The 17,473-nt window shown below is 49.1% G+C and overlaps 1 protein-coding gene across 1 annotated transcript in view; it reads left to right on the top strand.

The window, feature by feature from the left end:
• Window positions 1-16,960, top strand: part of LOC144138925 (dermonecrotic toxin SPH-like) — a 55,305-nt gene extending 38,345 nt beyond the window's left edge. Inside the window, exon 5 of the mRNA XM_077671442.1 lies at window positions 16,772-16,960. Within this exon, the coding sequence (XP_077527568.1) occupies window positions 16,772-16,907 (136 nt within the window). The 3' untranslated portion in view covers window positions 16,908-16,960. The remainder of the gene's footprint in view (window positions 1-16,771) is intronic.
• The last annotated feature ends 513 nt before the right edge of the window (window positions 16,961-17,473 follow it).

Raw genomic sequence — 17,473 nt, 5'->3', positions numbered from 1 at the left:
CAATTGTCGCCCGGAAATCCTTAGCCTCCCACCCTGTCACTCTGAACACTGTCCTTGAGGCTGTAGCAATCCGTACGATAATATTTAATAGGTTAATAACGGTATGCTCCATTTACATCTCTCCTGATTTTGCACTTCTGAGCTCTGACTTCGAGGCGCTGGTCGACCAGCTGCCCGAGCCATACATCATAACAGGCGACCTTAATGCGCACAACTCTCTTTGGGCTCGTCTAGAACGGATGCCCGAGGTCGCCTGATAAAGAAGTTTCTTACATCCTCCGGAGCATGCCTTTTCAACAAAAAAACAGCCTACATACCATAACTTAGGACACAATACATACTCGCATCTTGACTTGGCTATTGGTTCCGCAGTTCTCTTTCCATGTCTTGAGTGGGGTGTGGGCACGGACCCATATGGTAGTGACCATTTCCCCACTTCATTAACGTATATAGGTATAGGCCCGAGCAGTCCATCTTCCCATAAAAGGTTTAATGAATCAAAAGCAAACTGGAGCACATTCACACAAACATCTCAACTACATCACACATCCATAAAACACCTACACGTGGAGGAAGCCGCCCAACTCGTCACGGCGCACATCCTCGACGCTGCCGAAAAGTCCATTCCCCAGGCCTCCAGTGGGTCCCGCATCCCAAGGAGGCCCTGGTGGAACGAGGACTGCAGGCGGGCGCGAGAGGCCCAGAACAAGGCGTGGGGTGTCCTTCGCCGGTTCCCCACGTCACATAACCTCATTTTTTTTAAACGGGCAAAGGCTTTTGGGAAGCGAGTGCGTCGTGAGGCGAAAAGGGAGAGTTGGCGCACCTTCCTCACTTCCATCAACTCATACACTGACACACAAAGTCTGGACACGAATACGAAAACTAAGAGGACAACAGACACACAGCCTGCCCCTGGTTAGTACAACAGGGGACACACTGGAAGACCAGGCTAACACACTTGCACAACACATCGAACACGTGTCCAGTTCAGCACACTACACCAACACGTTCATTAAACACAAAGCATCATGTGAGAAGAAGTCCTTGCGAGACACTAATAAGTCGAACTTATCCTATAACACCCCCTTTTCACTTCATGAGCTGAAGGTCGCACTCGGTACTTGTAAACCTTCAGCTCCAGGTGCAGACAGGATTTCATACACAATGATACAACACTTACATGCAGACACACTTGAAACACTTCTTCACCTCTACAATAAAATATTTCTTTCGGGGCACTTCCCACGCTCTTGGAGGGAGGCCATAGTAGTGGCTTTCCTAAAGGAAGGGAAGGACCCTTCCTCTCCCGCCAGTTATCGCCCCATTGCCCTGACAAGCTGCCTGTGTAAGCTCTTCGAGAAGATGATTAACAGGAGACTCGTGTACTTCTTAGGGTACAACGGTCTTCTCGAGAGCTGTCAGGCAGGCTTTAGGGCTGGGCGATCTACGAACGATCAACTCGTTGCGTTAGAGTCATATATTAAAGATGCTTACCTCCATAAGCAGTACTGTATGACAGTATTCTTTGATCTTGAAAAGGCGTACGACACTGCTTGGCGGTACGGCATCCTCAGCGATTTGAAGTCCTTTGGTATGTCGGGTAACATGTAGAACACGCTTGCCAGTTACCTCTCTGAAAGAACGTTTCGCGTGCGAGTTGGAACTGCACTCTCTAGAGATCATGTGCAGGAAAACGGTGTTCCGCAAGGTGGAGTTTTGAGTTGCACGTTGTTTATTGTAAAAATGAACTCTTCGGAAGGCTCTGCCACCAACCATTTCCTGCTCAATCTATGTAGACGACGTGCAATTATCCTTTAAGTCTTGTAACCTGTCTATCTGCGAGCGCAAAGTCCAGCTTGGTGTTAACAAGCTAGCTGGCTGGGCAGATAGCAACGGTTTTAAATTTACTCCAGTGAAGTGTACTTGTGTTTTGTTTTCGAAAAGGCGCGGCATTCGGCCGGATCCAGACATCAAACTCAATGATGTCTCAATTCCAGTCAGAAATGAACACAAGTTTTTAGGTGTAGTCCTTGACGAAAAGCTCTCGTTCATTCCACACATAAAACAACTTAAACATAAATGCTTAAAGGCCATGAATATACTCAAGGTTCTCTCCCACTCTTCATATGGGGCTGACAAACAACTTCTTTTACGTGTTTTTACCAGCCTGATAGGTTCACGATTAGACTATGGAAGCGTTGTTTATGGGTCAGCAAGTAAGACATCCCTGAAAATGCTGGACCCAGTGCTTCATCTGGGGCTGCGGTTGGCATGTGGCGCCTTCCGGACTAGCCCGGTCGAAAGCCTCTATGTGGAGTGTAATAAGTGCAACCTACAACGTGAGCGAGCATACACAGATCTTCTTTTTGCTTTTAAAATGTCATCTATGCCACACCATCCTTTTAAATCGGCTTTTTATGATACGTCTCAGACTGCACTACTCCTAAACCGACCATCGTTCTCTGCGCCCTTCTCTTACAGAGTTAGAGAGGAAGCGTCAGAGCTTTCTGTCTCCTTTTTAGACACCATACAAAGTTCTCAAACAGATTTTATAGCACCATGGCATCTCCGCCCTGTATCATGCGACACATCCTTCACACATGTAGATAAAAACCGAGCTCCCACATGTGCAATTCTGCAGCACTTCTTGTATTTGCAGCAGAAGTATCAATTTTCTGAATTTTATACGGATGCCTCTAAAACTGCCACCTCTGTGTCCTGCGCGGCGCATGGGCCCGGCCTAATGTCACTAGAACTCTTAACAGTAATACCAGTATCTTTACGGCAGAGGCTTATGGTGTACTTCTTGTTGTTAATCATATCCTTCAAAGTCACATCCCACAATCCATTATATATACAGACTCCCTCAGTGTCGTGCGGGCGTTGTCGTCAACAAAGTCTTCAAAAAATCACGTTGTAAATCTAATAGTCAAGGGTATTTTGTCGGTGTATGTACGCAAATTTGAACTGGTTCTTTGCTGGGTCCCTGGCCACAGTGGTATAGCCGGGAACGAAGCAGCGGACCGAATGGCTGCTGCTGCTACACTCTCGAATACAGTAGACATAACCACATTACCCTACACCGACGTGAAACCACACATCAGACAACAACTTCGCAAAACATGGCAAACACACTGGAGTGAACAAACAGACAAGTTACACGTAATAAAACCACACTTGGGACAGGCAGGCTCGCCACTTTTTGTAATGAATGGGCCAAGGATTGGCGTGAAAGTCACGAGTCAGTGACCAGTGCGTGTGCGACTAAACGTTGCTTTATGCATGACACGAAACAAGCAGAAGTTAGGGAACGAAAGCAACTACGCGAGACGGAAGATATCAGCGTAAAAAAGGCAAGAGGCTAACGGAAATGTCCGCAATAAAGAAATTAAACGTCCTACGGGGTTTTGTCGCAGCCCCTCGAGGGGTTGAAGTCCCGATGCGCGCGGAGTCGACGAGGACGTCACGGCGAGGCTGGCTCGATGACCGGTTCTAGGCCTCGTCGTAACCAGGCGCGGGACGTCGGGCAGGCATCGTCTACCTTTTCCGATGAGTCACGGCTCGAGGGCGTAGCAGCGGGTGTGAGCGGAGGGTTCCACCTCCAGGTGAATCCGGACCCGCGCTCTCTCGCCCAGCGCGTCACCAGCTCCAGGCACGGCCAGCCCACGGTTTGTCGGGATCAGCGGCGGACGGCTCTCGGGAACAGCAGCGGTTGCGTTCCGGGTCTTTCCCGGAACGATCACAGGGCCGCGCTCTCAAGCCCAGCGCGTCACAGGCGTCCCCTGATCACCGGCCTGGTTCGATTTTCTTGCACGCACTCGTTGCAGCTGCGCGCTCGGTCTCCTCTTCCTCTTCGTCCACGGGCACTTCATGACAATGACCCCGGGTCTAAGAAAGTTGTTGGGGAGCAACAACTATTCTCAAAGTTAAAAAGGCAGGGTGGAGTTGGAAGAAGTTCGCAGTACTGGTGGAAAAGTTCTTGCGCACAGTCCACAAGAGCACAGTCAGTCCTACCGGCACACTTCACCGCACAGAACACGCACGAAGGGTATAGAAAAATCCACTAAACAAATGTACGATCACAATTACGTGTTAAAAACCACTGAATAGCACACACTATGTACAAAAGAGAGGGCGACAGCCGAGGATTAAACTCCACTCGTGGAGTCAGCCCCTGGATTGTCGATGCCCTTGTATTCGTCAGAGGTTTCGTGCGGGCAACCCTGTGACTGGCTATCGATGACTCTGGTGGAGCCGATCGCTTCATCGCCGCGCCGACGGTGTCGCTTGCGGTCAGGTCGCTGCCCTTGAGTTGATGAAGCATTGGGTTTTGCTGGGATGGTCTTGCCTTCTCCTTTGACTGCTCTGCGGAAGTTCGGTTTTCGGGCCGCATTTAAGTCTTTCAGGCTCGTCGATCGCTGGCCGGGCAAACTTTTATGAAACGGCGGCGACTGAGGGGATATCTTGTCGAACGCGGATTCACAATGTAGTCGTCGGTCCGTCGACTTCGTACATGTTTCATTGCTCATGCGCGATGGCGCTTTGCTTTTGAACGCTTCTGGGTCTGGAGCGTCTTTGTCTTGGGTACAGCAAGTTAGCATGCCCCCTACTGGTGCCCAAGATCCCGTCTTTCTTTTCTGTATATTATGCCGACAGGTTCCGCACGTTCTGACAAAATGTCGTACGTCTCGACGCAGGTCTGGCCAGAAACACTCTTGCAAAATGCGGTGGGTCGTCCTTCGAACACCTTGGTGCCCCACCATGGTGCTCTCATGGGCTACTCGAAGGATCGGTTCCCGCAGTTTCTTTGGAACGACCACTTGTTTATATGTTGGACCTGTGGCAAGCTGGTACAGACGGTACAACACGTTGTCTGATTTTACAAACGAGTACATTTGTCCTTTTCCAGATGTAAAAGCCTTTCCCAACTTCCGGAAACAGCATCGAAGGGTCGGGTCTCGTAATTGTTCTTGAGTCAACTCTTCTCTGGGGATATCATCGCAGGTGATTCGAGGCCCAGTTAAACACTCATTCTCGGCCTTGCTTGTATTGGCGACAGCCAAACCCAAACGATCGGTGGGCAGCTGGGTGGCTGCAGTGGCCACTACCACACATGGGCCGCGTTTTCCTTTGAGCTGCCAGTCGGGATCCGGTTCATGAGGCTCCCTCACGCTTTGAATATTCCCGAGCACGAGATCATAGATCAGTTGATCTACGCAAGCGGCGGTAACCGCGCCCACAAAGTGCGGCGTTTCGACGTAGACTTTGGCTTCCGGGAACTTCTTAACGGTTCCGTCCAAGAGCAGTACTCGGGTGGTTCTTCCCGTCAACTGGTTTTCTGCGACCAAGTCTCGTCGGACAAGAACGGTATTGCTACCAGTGTCCCGCAAAACGGTGACGGGCTTTCCGGATAGTCTTCCTTCGACTACGGGCATTCCTTTCCCTAGGCAAGAATGTTCCTTTACGATGCCACCCGAATACTTGATAGCAGGATTCTCATCGTGCGTGTCGTCGAGCTTGACGCACTGCTGTTGAGCTTCCCGGGGCTCAGTGAGGGCACAAGCAGCAACCTGCTCTGTTCCCCTTAATCCATGTCCGCAGTGCTCAGTTTTATGCCCGTGGTGACCACAAGTAGCGCATCTTGCCGGTTCTTTCATGGAGTAACGGCACTCTTGTGCACGGTGTCCTAGGCGGTTGCACACAAAGCATTTCCGTGGCGCTTGCTTCCGCGAGTCGATTACGACTTCCGTTGTATCGCGGTCGTCTTCGGACACCTTTCCAAGGTTCTAGAGGTTTTGCGCCTCTAGGAAACGATCTGTAGCCTCGGCCAGGTCGTTCAGAGTCTTACACTCTCGCTCTTTCAGGAAGATGACGAGCTTGGGGTGGCAGCAGCGTATGAATTGCTCGCCGATCATTTGATCACGAAGAGCCTCGAATGTTTTTTGCACATTCGCCATCTCGATCCAGTGATCAAAATAACCCGTAAGCCTTGCCGCTAGTTGTTTCCCGGTTTCTCCATCCTCAGCCCTCGCCTTCCTGAACTTTTCTTGGTACCCTTGGGCTGTGAACCGAAACCGCTGCAGCAACGCCCGTTTGACCTTGACGTAATCAAGGGACTCTTCGGCGGTCATACGGCCTATGATAGTAAGAGCTTCCCCGCTCAAGCACATGCTTACAGCTAGGGCCCATTTGTCCTGAGGCCACTGCTGTCCGGTTGCCACGCGCTCAAACCTTTGCAGGTACGCGTGCAGGTCGTCGCGTTTCTCATCGAATAGAGGAAGAAGTTTCTGCGGGTTAATCGCAGGCGGAGTTACAACAACTTCCCCTCCCACGGCGACATTTGGTTGGCTAGTACCACCACCCTCTTGGAGTCGGATCCTTAGCAGTAGCAACACCTTCTCCCTTTCTGCAGCATCTTTCGCTCTTTCCGCAGCTTCTTTCGCTCTTTCAGCGGTTTCTCGGCTGGCTTCCCTCTCGGCGGCTCTAGCGGCGCGTTGCTCAGCCCGTTCGCTCTCTATCCACGCCCTAAGCTCTTGTCCCGATAGTCCCAGCTGAGTCCCCATTGCCATTAACTTCTCAAGATCCATGCTGTTGCAGCTAACGTTACAGGCACACTCGTGGCTCACTGACTCCTTTCAGCGGATGTTAATAAATCCTGGCAGGCTCGCCACTTTTTGTAATGAATGGGCCAAGGATTAGCGTGAAAGTCACGAGTCAGTGGCCAGTGCGTGCGCGAGTAAACGTTGCTTTATGCATGACATGAAAGAAGCAGAAGTTAGGGCACGAAAGCAAGTACGTGATACGAACGATATCAGCGTTAAAAAAGGCAAGAGGCTAACGGAAATGTCTGCAATAAAGAAAGCAAACGTCCTACGGGGTTTTGTCGCAGACCCTCGAGGTGTTGAAGTCCCGATGCGTGCGGAGTCGACGAGGACGTCACGGCGAGGCTGGCTCGATGACCGGTTCTAGGCCTCGTCGTAACCAGGCGCGGGACGTCGGGCAGGCATCGTCTACCTTTCCGATGAGTCACGGCTCGAGGGCGTAGCAGCGGGTGTGAGCGGAGGGTTCCACCTCCAGGTGAATCCGGACCCGCGCTCTCTCGCCCAGCGCGTCACCAGCTCCAGGCACGGCCAGCCCACGGGTTGTCGGGATCAGCGGCGGACGGCTCTCGGGAACAGCAGCGGTTGCGTTCCGGGTCTTTCCCGGAACGATCACAGGGCCGCGCTCTGAAGCCCAGCGCGTCACAGGCGCCCCCTGATCACCGGCCTGGTTCGATTTTCTTGCACGCACTCGTTGCAGCTGCGCGCTCGGTCTCCTCTTCCTCTTCGTCCACGGGCACTTCATGACACATACACCACCGACACACGTAATAGATACACTGAAGTCGCCTTGGCTAGATTACGGATAGGGCACACTCATGCAACGCACTCGCACCTTCTCACGGGGTCTCCAAGACCTCTGTGCAGCAGGTGCGGAGAGGCCCTATCCGTGATCCACATCCTCATACAATTAAAGGCACTCGACATTACACGACGAAAACACTTCCCACAACTACACACACGACATATTTCACCACACCCGTCATACTTCTTAGGAGATGAAGCCATGTTCTCTGTACAGCGAACCGTAAGGTTCCTATCTAAAGTTCATTTCTTACAACTCATCTCTTATCACCCATAGTTTTACCCCTGGTCCTATACACCAGCCACCGTATTTATCTTTTAACCACTCACGTTCTTCACCCTGGCCCTTTACACCAGACGTGCTCATAGTATTTAACTGACTTTATCCGATTTCCCTCCTTATCAAATAACTGTATTTGGCGCTCTTTGCCCATGTCGGCCTTGCGCCAATAAACTTAAACCATCATCATCATACTGCCCTCTTATGTTGCGGTTACGCCAAACAAATTATTTTTATTTTTTTGCCAAACATAAAAGCAAAATACTGCATGTTATTTGTATGTTCCATGATCGCTGACTTGGAAGCAGTTGAAACTATAATTTGTTTCGGTAGGAAACATGCTTTAAACAGAGCGCATGCGAAACTGATTGATTGTAGGGTTTAACGCGCCGACGCAACGCAGGCGATGAGGCGCGCCGTAGTGGAGGGCTCCGGATTAATTTTGACCACCTGGGGATCTTTATAGTGCGCCGAAATCTCGTACACACGGGCGTTTTTGCTTTTCGCCTCCATCAGAAAAGCGGCCGCCGCGGCCGGGAATCGAACCCGCGACCTCGTGCTCAGCAGCGCAACGCCTTAGTCACTTAGCCACCGCGGCGGGTCACATGCGAAACTGCGCCTGCTGCAAATTGCCGCACATTTCGCGGCGCCGTAAGCCGGGGCAATATTGTGCCCTATTTTGCTTTTATTTTGGGACAAAAACAGCCGCCATTTTCAAGCTGTTACGTAGCATTACGTCACTTTTACGCAGGCTGAAGTTGCCAATGCATGACGTAATCGTTCCCGCCAACTGTTTAAATTACGTCACGCCTTCTCAGCCAATAACAGAGTGGGTGTGTATTACAAGCAGTATTGTTGTTGAATAGCAAATACAGGCTTACGTTGTCAAGTCCGCTGCATTTAGTCTGGTTTTTCATTGCCGGCCAAGAATTATGCGCCTTTAGTAACGAGAAATAAGGCAAACTTTAGAACTGGTGTCCGTAGACGACATGAAACGTCAAAATGACGACAGCACACACAACCGCTTTGTCAACCGGAAGCACGTGACCAAAATTGAAAGCCAATCAGAGAAGACTTCCGGAAAATTGCCTGAATTGCCGGCAATTTGTGCAGTCGAGAATAGGGCCCCTAATGTGTAATGGTTTGCAACAGCTTCGCTTCATACCCACGTTCGCAGGGCGGGATGGCGGCCATTTTTTGTATATTTTACGATAACAGCCGATCCCATGACGCATTGTATCTCCACCAATATAGAGGAGACACGCCGGATTGAGTAAAAGGTTACTGCACAATGATCACATTAATGCCGTCAATCAATACAGCCCTCAATACAATCATCACTCGCGATATTCGCACAACAGAAGCTTTGGTAAGTGGCCTTCATAGGACCCTCTATTGGGTGAGGCAGAAGTGTAGTCTCGCATCCAGGTGACGCGGAGCCCGAGCGGCCTTTTCTTGTTTCTAATGGGTAGACTGGCTGTCTTCCCCAGTGCCCGTGCTTCTTGCTTTGGTTACGGTCTGTAGGCATGTCGCGTTGAAATGGTACCTTGTAGCAGAGCTGTTCTTAGTCGATGCTTTCATAGGACTAAATGTGTAACGCGGTCGGGAGAGGGCATAGACCAGCGAGGAGGAGAGCAAGCTGAAAGCACGCATGCACGTGTTAAAAGATGGCTTCAATGAAACGTTTATGTAGGAAAAGCTTTTCTAAACTACTAAATGTGGTGGAATTGTTTATACTTGTCAACATCGTCAGCAAAAGGAACTATTAAGGGTTTTTGAGGAGAGACATCACTCATAAGTGATATTTTTATTGTTGTCTTGATGGAAAATTATGACTGCTTGATTTTCGCGAAAGCGAATAAAAAAGACGGCATAAAAAAACGCCCGCGGCGCACCGTCGTGGCAGTGTACAAATTTCAAAAGTAACAAAAGGCTCCCGTAGATGGTGCGAGCAGTGGAACAACACAAAAATGAATTTGCGCGAACGGGAATCGATCTTCTGGCCTGGAGGATTTGTATGAAGCTTAGCCTTGCAATTAGGGAACGGCAGGAAGCTTTGCTGTTAACATCAGAGTTAGTGACCTTAAGTCAGGGAAGCTGGGCTATCTTTTTCATAGGTATTGACGAGCAAGAAAAAAAAATCACGCCATATCCACGGAATGAATGATGATAAGTGGGGCGAAGCTCGAGAGGGGGAGATCATCGGTAACCGTAACTCTCCCGTGAAAGTTCGCCCATTACATAACTAAGAAAGACGTAAGACTGTGTGCGTACATTGTACAAATCAACTTTTATTTTGTTCTTTTATTTTGTTCTTGTTCGTTTGTTGTTGTTATTGTAGGTTTCGTGAGGCTGCAAGGAAGCGCTCGTATCGGCAGGCAAACCCCGATGCAGTGAGAGCTCGCGCGGGGGCTGCAAAACGCATCAAGCGAGCTCAGCCCGAAGCTGCCGACGCGCGGTTTAAGCGCGACTTTCTAGACGAGATGCTTCAGCCTCTCTTTCGCGCACGGCGGGATCCTGTCGGCGAGCGCGCGCTGCCGCCGCCCTGCGCGCCCTCCGCTCCGCAGCCTTGTCAACAACCACCTCCTCCATCTGGTGACTCATTGCAAAAGAGGAAGCGCGTCAACAGCGATTGCATTTTATAGTGTCAGTCACGTGCGAGTGACGTCATCATGACGTCACTCACACCAGCGCCACCTGCGAGTGAGTAATCGAACTAGGCGGTCACGTAGCGCCACCTGCGAGTGAGTCATCGAACTAGGCGGTCACGTACAACGAGACACAAGGGATGGACAGACCCACGGCTTTAGCAGCTTCGCCCCTAAAATGATGAGTGGTAGTACAGGTCGTTGGGGAGCCATTGTGCAATTTACGTTGTAGTAGCGTGTGCCTAAAGCGCACAAAGTTGGTTGTGCAAACGGGGGATGCGCATCTGCAGCCGTGGGGTGTATAACGCCGCGATCTGTTCTGGCTACACCGCTTCAAGTTTTGTTCTAGCAGTCAGACATGGGGCTGTCCGTTTCCTTCCCAAAAAATCTATGTATTGACAGTACATGGGAATTGATATCAAGGTGTGGGCGGAAGCCAGTCTGGTCGCGAAAACGCATGACAACAATAAAAACCGGCTCCGACCAAGACAGGTGAACAAAGCACCCGTACGGGAGCCGGAACGTCTTTTGTGGATTTTATGAACAGTCGGTGCCAGTTTTTATTGTTGTCGTACACTGGAATTCAACAACCTTTGCAGCATTACGGTGACGTACCTAGTTGTGAACAGTATATGAAACTAAGCGTAATTATAGAGGGGTCTTAGCGAGCAATCTTTATGTATTTTTGTAGGGATATATGAGATTGAAACAAGGGTTACAGCAGTCAGTAAAAAACAGACGAAAACAGTTAAAAACAGTTAAAAACACACGAACGACGGGGACAAGAGGAAAGAAATGCGGGTATGTTCGATGCAAGGTTTGCAAACAGCACCGAACAATCGTCTGCGGCCCCCTTCAGGCATCTTTCTCTGCAACGATCAATTTCGCTAAAAACATTTGCCACAAAACAGGCGCTATACACGAGGTCGGTGCACATTTCTGATCGCTGAATTCGGTTCTGCCCTTGCCAACCCACGAAAGTAGAATTCACGTAAAATGGCAATAACTCCAGGACAGATTAAACCAAAGTACCATCACAACTCCCCCCAAAAGCTGGTAATTTTTCCGGGTGCTGAACCATTTGACGCATTTAAGAATCTTTAAGAATCACGTGTTTGGAAATAGAAACGAAGAACTTGCCCCAAACATCACCAGTGTTTGTTTTTCTTTGAAAAGCAAAGGGCAAAGATAATCATGTTGTACTCTGTGGCTTGAGTTTTGTCGTTTTCTGGCCCACTCTCTCACGCTATGCTGATGTGTCCCAGACATTTTTTTATTCATGTAAAGGCCTTCTAAGCACACTCGTCTTTTATCATATATTTTAACAGCACCGTAATGAATTTACACTTCACTTGTTTTTGTTGTCATTTAACCTGAATGGTTAACGAAAATCTTTTTGTTGTCAACAATTTAAAATTTGAGGCACAGGATTGCCGTGCCCCAGCGACGGCCCGAGTGGCTCGGGCTAGCGCGGTACGAAAAAAATTTGGCTCAAGCCCGAGCACGGCCCGGGCCCGAGAAAATGCGTGCTAACCGGTCCAAGATCGCCCCGCTAGTGCATTATGCCAGACTACCTAGCTACGCCACCACACTCAACAGTTTCTGTGCTCTGCCCTTGCTGTGTGCGGTTTTGTCGTGTGCTGTTTTCTCGCCCTGCTCTTCTGTTGCGTGCGCTTATGTCGCTGGGCTACTCTGTCGTTGTGCGTTTCTGTCGTGTGCGCTTTTGATGCTGTGCCCTTCTGACGCTGTGCTCTTCTGTCTCGTGCTGTTTTGTCGCATGCCCTTTCGTCGCGTGCTGTTCTGTAGGTATACCGACTCTGCTTCAGTTTAATTTTAACAGTTCAAATACTAAAGCGCAGTTGGAACACTGAGGACCATGTGTTTATTGCTGGCCTCTGTTGTGTCACTCGTGCCATTTTTGCGTCACTCTAACTCAAAGTTCTAAATTTTCCCAATATTTTTTCTTGCACTTTTTTGTTAAAAAGACGTCTTTCGTGGCTGAATTGGAGCTGAGTTACTTGAGGCTAGTTTTTTAAAGACAAACAATATTCTATGTTGTCTTCATTGCCCATTTAATACAACGGCAGCTATAACCGTTTGCCAGATAGCATCCCGGGATAGAACAATCGTCTACTTACTTTAAACCTTGTAGCTTCCTCACAGGTACAATCACCGGCCTTGTAATCTAGCTGCCAAGAAAGGTTGTTGTGCGCACGAGAAAAACTTCCGACCCACAATGGACTACTGAGGGGTAATTGGACAAAAAATGCCTTCAATATAAAAAAAGGCTAATCTGCCATTCCGCAGCGGCCATAGACGGCAACGTCCTCATTCATTGTGTGACGCATTCTTGAACTCCGTGCGTCAGTGTAACATGCTACACTAGATAATTCGAATTGTGTGTATTAACGATGAATTCACCCCAATTTATTACTCCTCGGATCCAAAACACGCGCAAAAACAGCAAAATCTTGGATTCCTTTGTTGCTCTCGAGTTGGTTCACTAAGATTCTGTGGAGATGCTGTTAAATATAGAGAAAGAATTTTGCCACAAGCGCATCCCACGAGCTCCTGGTGACGTCCTCGGGAGACCGACACGGCTGCGAAGTGTTCTGGGAACTGTACGATGACAGCATCCACTGGAACGCAACTTTGCCACGCATTGGGAAGTTTAAATACTTGCTGTCGTATCTGACGGTTGCTGCCAAAGATGCGACTGATGACATCAGCCTGGATGACGATAACTACAAATTCGCAGTCAAGGTCGCCACCAACCGATTCGGGCAGAAAAATCTCGTGCATGACCACGTCGACAAATCTCCCGCCAACGAGCTGGTCAGAGTTCGAACGACGCCGAATAATTGCTGGTCCTCTACGACAGAGTGACATTTCACATAAAGGCGTTCAAGGGCCCGGGGATCTCCCCGTACCAGTACTACGTAGTGCTCCATGAAGTTCTGCTACGTACCATGCCGCACGATCTGAGCTTCATGTACCGACAAGGGCAGCAGGGCGCACCTGAGGTCTCCGCAACCGCTTCCGCCAGGTCCAAGGAAATTAAAGCAATCCTGGACTTCCTCCACGTCCAGGCGAAAATTCGGGAGGACCGTCGATGAAATCTTCCTGTGCCGTCCCTGCACCGCGTCCAGGAGAGCCGCCAGTCGTCACCTCTGCGTATCAATCCTCCAACGCCGATGATTCACTGCGCCCACTCTCTACCTTCGGGGATGGTTAGGTGTAACCTTTGCAATGCTCAGGACCATGTCGTGGCCCACCGCACAACAGCAATCACGCCCGCGGAGAAGCTAAAGCGTCCGCAGGCAAGCAGGTGCTGTTTCAGATGTGGCAGGTACAATCATCTCGCACGACACTGCATATCAGCCAACAGACTGGTTTGCGGCCTGTGTTCACGTCAGCACCTCACGACTCTGTGACATAAAGCTCCATGCGGAGGGTTTCGAACCTACTGGCCGAGAGTCACAGCAAAGTCGTAGTAACAGGACAACAAGCGATAATGCCATCGTGGTGACATCCGCGTCGACCAGCGGTACAGGAACCAGGCGGGTGCTCCTGCAGACAGGCCATGCATGATGCCGTGGCAAGACCTGCCAGCCGTACGTTCATTTTTTTGCGGGACACTGGGAGCCAGCGAAATTTCATCCGACGCTGTGTCCCGGGCAGTTACTTGTACAGCAAACGTCGTCTCATTTCTCAGGATAGCCACGTTCGGAAACACTCGCCCGAGGGAACCTGTTACGTGCAACAGAGTCCTCTCGGCGCTTAAAAGCCAGAATGATTGGCGGCAAGTCACAATAGAGGCCCTAGAAGTCCCAGACATCTGCAGAATTACAAGCCCACCCACCAGCGAAGCTGTCATTTGTGCAAGGGCTAATACAGGTCAAGTTGCTGGTGATGCTAGACTCACACCCACGTTCCGAGAAAACCGAGTCAGCGTGCTGATCGTGTCGGCGGCATATTGTATCTGGCAGCAGGACCAAGTTCTCGAAAATTTTTCTCCGACAGCCAAGAATACAGTGTGGGCAGGACTCTACAAGGTGGCCAACTCAAAAGTCCAAGACCTTTGACCGCTCATTCGAGTGCCCTTTTTTATCTCTCGGAGAATCGCCCTAGAAAGACGCCGCCGCAGACACTGATCGATCGTCCATGGGTGGCCTGGAAGCCATCTGAAATCAGGGCACTACGGAAAACTTCACGTTCAATGGCCCCACCGTCCAACCGTTAGAACTCGAGGATCGCAAATACAATCACCAGGATCATGTGCCCCTCCCTAGTAAAGAGCCAGGAATTCACGTCTCCAACCGTTTGTCCTTGCGAGGCGAGTTAAAAAACGAGAATCTTCATACCGAAACAGAAAGAGGGACCCATGCATCATGAAAGTGCTCGGCAAACAGTGCAAAACGCTCAGACAGCGTCGTTTTGAGTGCGGACAACGTCACCACGTTTGTGTCTTAAAGGCCTGTGACAAAGAGCGGTGCCTTGCCCGCTCACCCAAGTGAACTACTGGCTAGGCAAAAAGAGCATGCGAATCCAACTGATACCCAGCCTTCCAGAACCCTTCAGGCAGAGAGCTGCGAATACGAGCACGGCACGGTCAAGCCGTCAAGGAGCGTCGTCTTTGCAGCGTCGGAAACAGGAGCACCTCCTCCTGCTTCGATTCACTTACGAGGCGACAGAGAAGCCGCCAGCTAAGCTCGAAGTAGATGACGTATTGTTTGTAAAAGACAATTCGCTGCGTTCTAGCAGCTTGTCCGGCTTCTTTACCTGCTTTTCAGACGCGACAGAGTTGTGCGATCGTGCTCCTTCCTCCCGGAGATTTCCTCCGTCTGTCATCGGGACGGAAGATTCCACGTACAGTATAGCTGATGTGGTGTCTTGAAGTAAACCCCAAACCAACTTTGTGGCCGCAAGAGTGTGTTAAATAGAGGGAACAAAGCTCGCCACGAGCGCAACCAGCGGGAGCTCGCTCCACGGGTGCGGCTCACGTGGCAGTCAGTTCGCTGGAGTCTTGATAGCCAGACGCCTGGTCTTCTTGATTCTTTTCACTGCAGATACTCTGGGATAAGCGGTAAAGATGTGGAGGATGTGGACTAAGAGCTAAAACTGTATCTTCGATGATCCACCAGCAACTAATTCAACCAACGTGTTCTCAGTGAAGCTTGTGAATGTGGTGCAGTGAAGTATGTCGTTGACACGCAGCTCATAGCTTCATGTGACGCGGCTGCCAGTTCGATCCCTCGATTTGGTTTTATTTTTGCAAGTTTATTTTTCATTTTACGTCGTTAGCACTGCCTTACGTACGTTAACCGACATTGAAGTCGCTGCATGTAGAAGCAGGCAATTAGGAACTCCGCTTTTAGTAATTAGGAACAAGCAATAAAGAACAGGTTTTTAGGAACTCCGTAACGGTGTTGATGTCTTTAAGTTTTCACTGCCTCGAAGTGAGAACACAGCTTCTTCCTTGTGCTTGTTTGCAGAATCCCGCTGTTTAAACGGCTTATATGACCCAGGTTCGCTTTTCTATAGAATGAAGAAATCGAAAGTCGCTGCGGCATCAAACCTACATTAGTCAGGAAAATGTTGCGATCAGTATCTTGTTCCACTAAACAAAAATGGCCGTATACCAACACCACTGTGTTTATTTGGCTTGTCCATGACATCAAGAAGCACAGAGATTGTACTAAATGTTAATATAATAACAAGAGGTCGCTAAAAACAAGGGACACGCATGCAAGGTCAAACAAACTTTGTTCACCTCCCGTTGTGAAAGAAACGTTTAGAGTCTTATTAGTGTGTGCGGATACCTTCCTGGACAAGCAAACAATGCTCAACGTATATTCTGCGGAACCTTTCTGGAAATAAAACGATGATTACACAAACTCACAGTACGTTAAAATGGAATACCAAGACAATGATATTGTCTTGCATATTTTCCGTGCAGTCATTTCGCGCTGCGGAATCATTTATTGAATAAAAATGATCCAGTGGTCAACTAACCTTTAACTGCTGGGTGAAAGATCCGCCAATACGACCAGATCTGTTGGTAGGATCAACGTAAATATGGTAAGAAACGGTGAAAATCAACATAAAAATAATAGTTTCATATAATGGTTTAGTTCAAGGATTAGTGTATTAGGAAAGCTTAGAAATATCCTCAATGCAATGCTGGTGATATGCCGTTTCCCGGTTTTTTGTACTTCTAAGCTGTCGCTAAGTAAAGTATACGAGTTTACGAAAGAGAGAAATAGAAAACGGGATACAAATATCCCAATCCTTCGCAATCATGGCGGAAGGTCTGTTGTTATTTTGCACATGGTTTCGTTACGCTAATTCAAAAAAGCTGAAAATTGTACAGGATGTTCTTTAGAGTAATCAAAATTTGCAGGTATTTTGCAATGTTGAAAACGTGATGTTTTTTACAGGTATGGAATTGACGGCATCGTAACAAACAAGCCGAAGAACGTGCTCACTGCTATGCAGCAAAATGACATTGCATCCTTAGTAAGACTGGCTGGCCCACAAGACAGCCCTTGGACTAGAATTGTGGATGAGTTTTAATAAGGAATTATTTGTTTACTGTCCTGTGTTTTAACTATTGTATGAATGGCAGAAACTGCAAAATATTAAACTTGAATAAAGGAATCATGCTATATTAAAGCTGTTATAATGATTAATAAATAGTAACATAGTAACAATGCTAAAAAACTAAAGCCGGTGTAGTGGTGTTGCTAGTTTTAAAGCGAAGCTTTAATTTGCTGTCTGACGACGTCCGTACGCGAGAAGGCGCTGCTGGATAGACAACTGTCTCTGATGATCATCATGATGATGATGAGCGAAGTGTAGAAAAAGTAAAACACTTCCCTGTGAATCTTGGCAACACCTTCGTTGGGACTACTCCGTAACAATAGAGAGTTATAGCAGATCGGAAAAACGGTTCCGGTACGGTAACGTCTACCGTCTGGACGCCGCCGCGCATGCGCAGAACCCTACCGTATACCGGAGCGACTTGGCCGCGCGGTACCGAGACATACCGTGTCCGTCGTTCGAAAGCGGGCGGCCGCTTTGGAAGAGTTTAGGATACGTACGATTGGCTCACGCCTAGTCGAACGGATTGTGAATATGAG

This window comes from Haemaphysalis longicornis, unplaced genomic scaffold, assembly GCF_048455015.1.
Source record: "Haemaphysalis longicornis isolate Haplotype H1 unplaced genomic scaffold, Haemaphysalis longicornis Haplotype H1 scaffold_5, whole genome shotgun sequence".
Lineage (NCBI taxonomy): Eukaryota > Metazoa > Arthropoda > Arachnida > Ixodida > Ixodidae > Haemaphysalis > Haemaphysalis longicornis.
This window is presented reverse-complemented; position numbering and strand designations above follow the sequence as displayed.